This window comes from Vairimorpha ceranae (assembly GCF_000988165.1).
Source record: "Vairimorpha ceranae strain PA08 1199 chromosome Unknown NODE_439, whole genome shotgun sequence".
In the NCBI taxonomy this organism is placed as follows: domain Eukaryota; kingdom Fungi; phylum Microsporidia; family Nosematidae; genus Vairimorpha; species Vairimorpha ceranae.
Genome location: NW_020169731.1, coordinates 1 through 1,094, shown reverse-complemented (window position 1 = coordinate 1,094; position 1,094 = coordinate 1). Strand labels below are relative to the sequence as shown.

Below are 1,094 nucleotides of genomic sequence, written 5' to 3'. Positions count from 1 at the left end.
ACACTCTAGCATACCATTATGGCCTTGCTTGTAGGAGAAAGAAGATCCCTTAGGACTAGAACCACAGGCTCAAAGCCCGTGACCTGCGTTCAGCAGGATTCTAAAGGATAACACGCCTGGCTCAATCGCCAGTAAAGGACCTGACCTGATCCAACGCAAATGCTACGGCATCAGCAGCTTGCCATACCTCCCCCAGGTAAATGTGTTCACTTTTCTTGCTAGCAGTTGCTAGCTCCTGTTCTGGCTGAATAGCCTTTCTTTTTCTCGTACAAGCACGTAGCGTTGTACTACCATCTTGTCCAAGAACTCTACTCTTACGAGTAGTGCCTTTCTCATTCTTGAGCAAGCCTTGACGTCATTGATATTGCCAACAATCATCGTGACTCGCTCTTTCCTTGTCCGAGTTAGATCTACCAACTCAACTATTCTTCCCTCATAGAGAGACCTTGTATCAGAAAGGGCAGGACAATCTAACAAGAAATGTTCAAGGCATTCTTGTTCTCCCTCACAAAGGAAACAGTGTCCTCTGTAGAATTGAGGGATCCTGTTGGCATTCGCCAGAGCAGAAGACCATCTTACCAAGTTACACCTGATTTTGGTGTAATTTCTTATCTGTCTATTATTGACTTTTATCAGTATATACTTGAGCTGAGACTCAAGGATTTTATACTCGCCTGCTATTGAAGCTGCCAAGGTAGAGTTATAGGTTCTCCTTCCTTTAAGCACTTCGACTATCTTGTCTTTGGCTACTCTGTAGCCAATGCTTTCATAGTCGTGACCGACATACCTTTTGCACCAACGTCGAGTCCTTGAACTCCACGTGGTTTTCCTTTCCCTGGGAGCTTGATCCACAAACTCCGAGATTATCGTTTTGTTGTGTTTCCACTTCATTAGTGCCCTAAATCTGCTCAGGGCTGCTTGTATTTGAATTCTACTAATCGAGAATTCATCCATTATCCTATCTAATGGAACTATTTTTGTCCGGAACACCATCCTGACTGCTTTCCTAAGGATTCTAGTAATCCTACCTGATCTTGTACTAGACATGCCCCATAGTTCACTACCATACATGAGAGCAGGGACTAGTACATTTT

At 43.9% G+C, this 1,094-nt stretch overlaps 1 protein-coding gene across 1 annotated transcript; it reads right to left on the bottom strand.

Annotated features, from left to right (window-relative positions):
- Positions 1–228: 228 nt before the first annotated feature.
- AAJ76_4390003 (endonuclease-reverse transcriptase) lies at positions 229–1,094 on the bottom strand (the record flags this gene model as incomplete). Its single annotated transcript, XM_024475647.1, has 1 exon — positions 229–1,094. A coding segment is annotated over one exon (866 nt), but the record flags the coding sequence as incomplete, so codon positions are not given.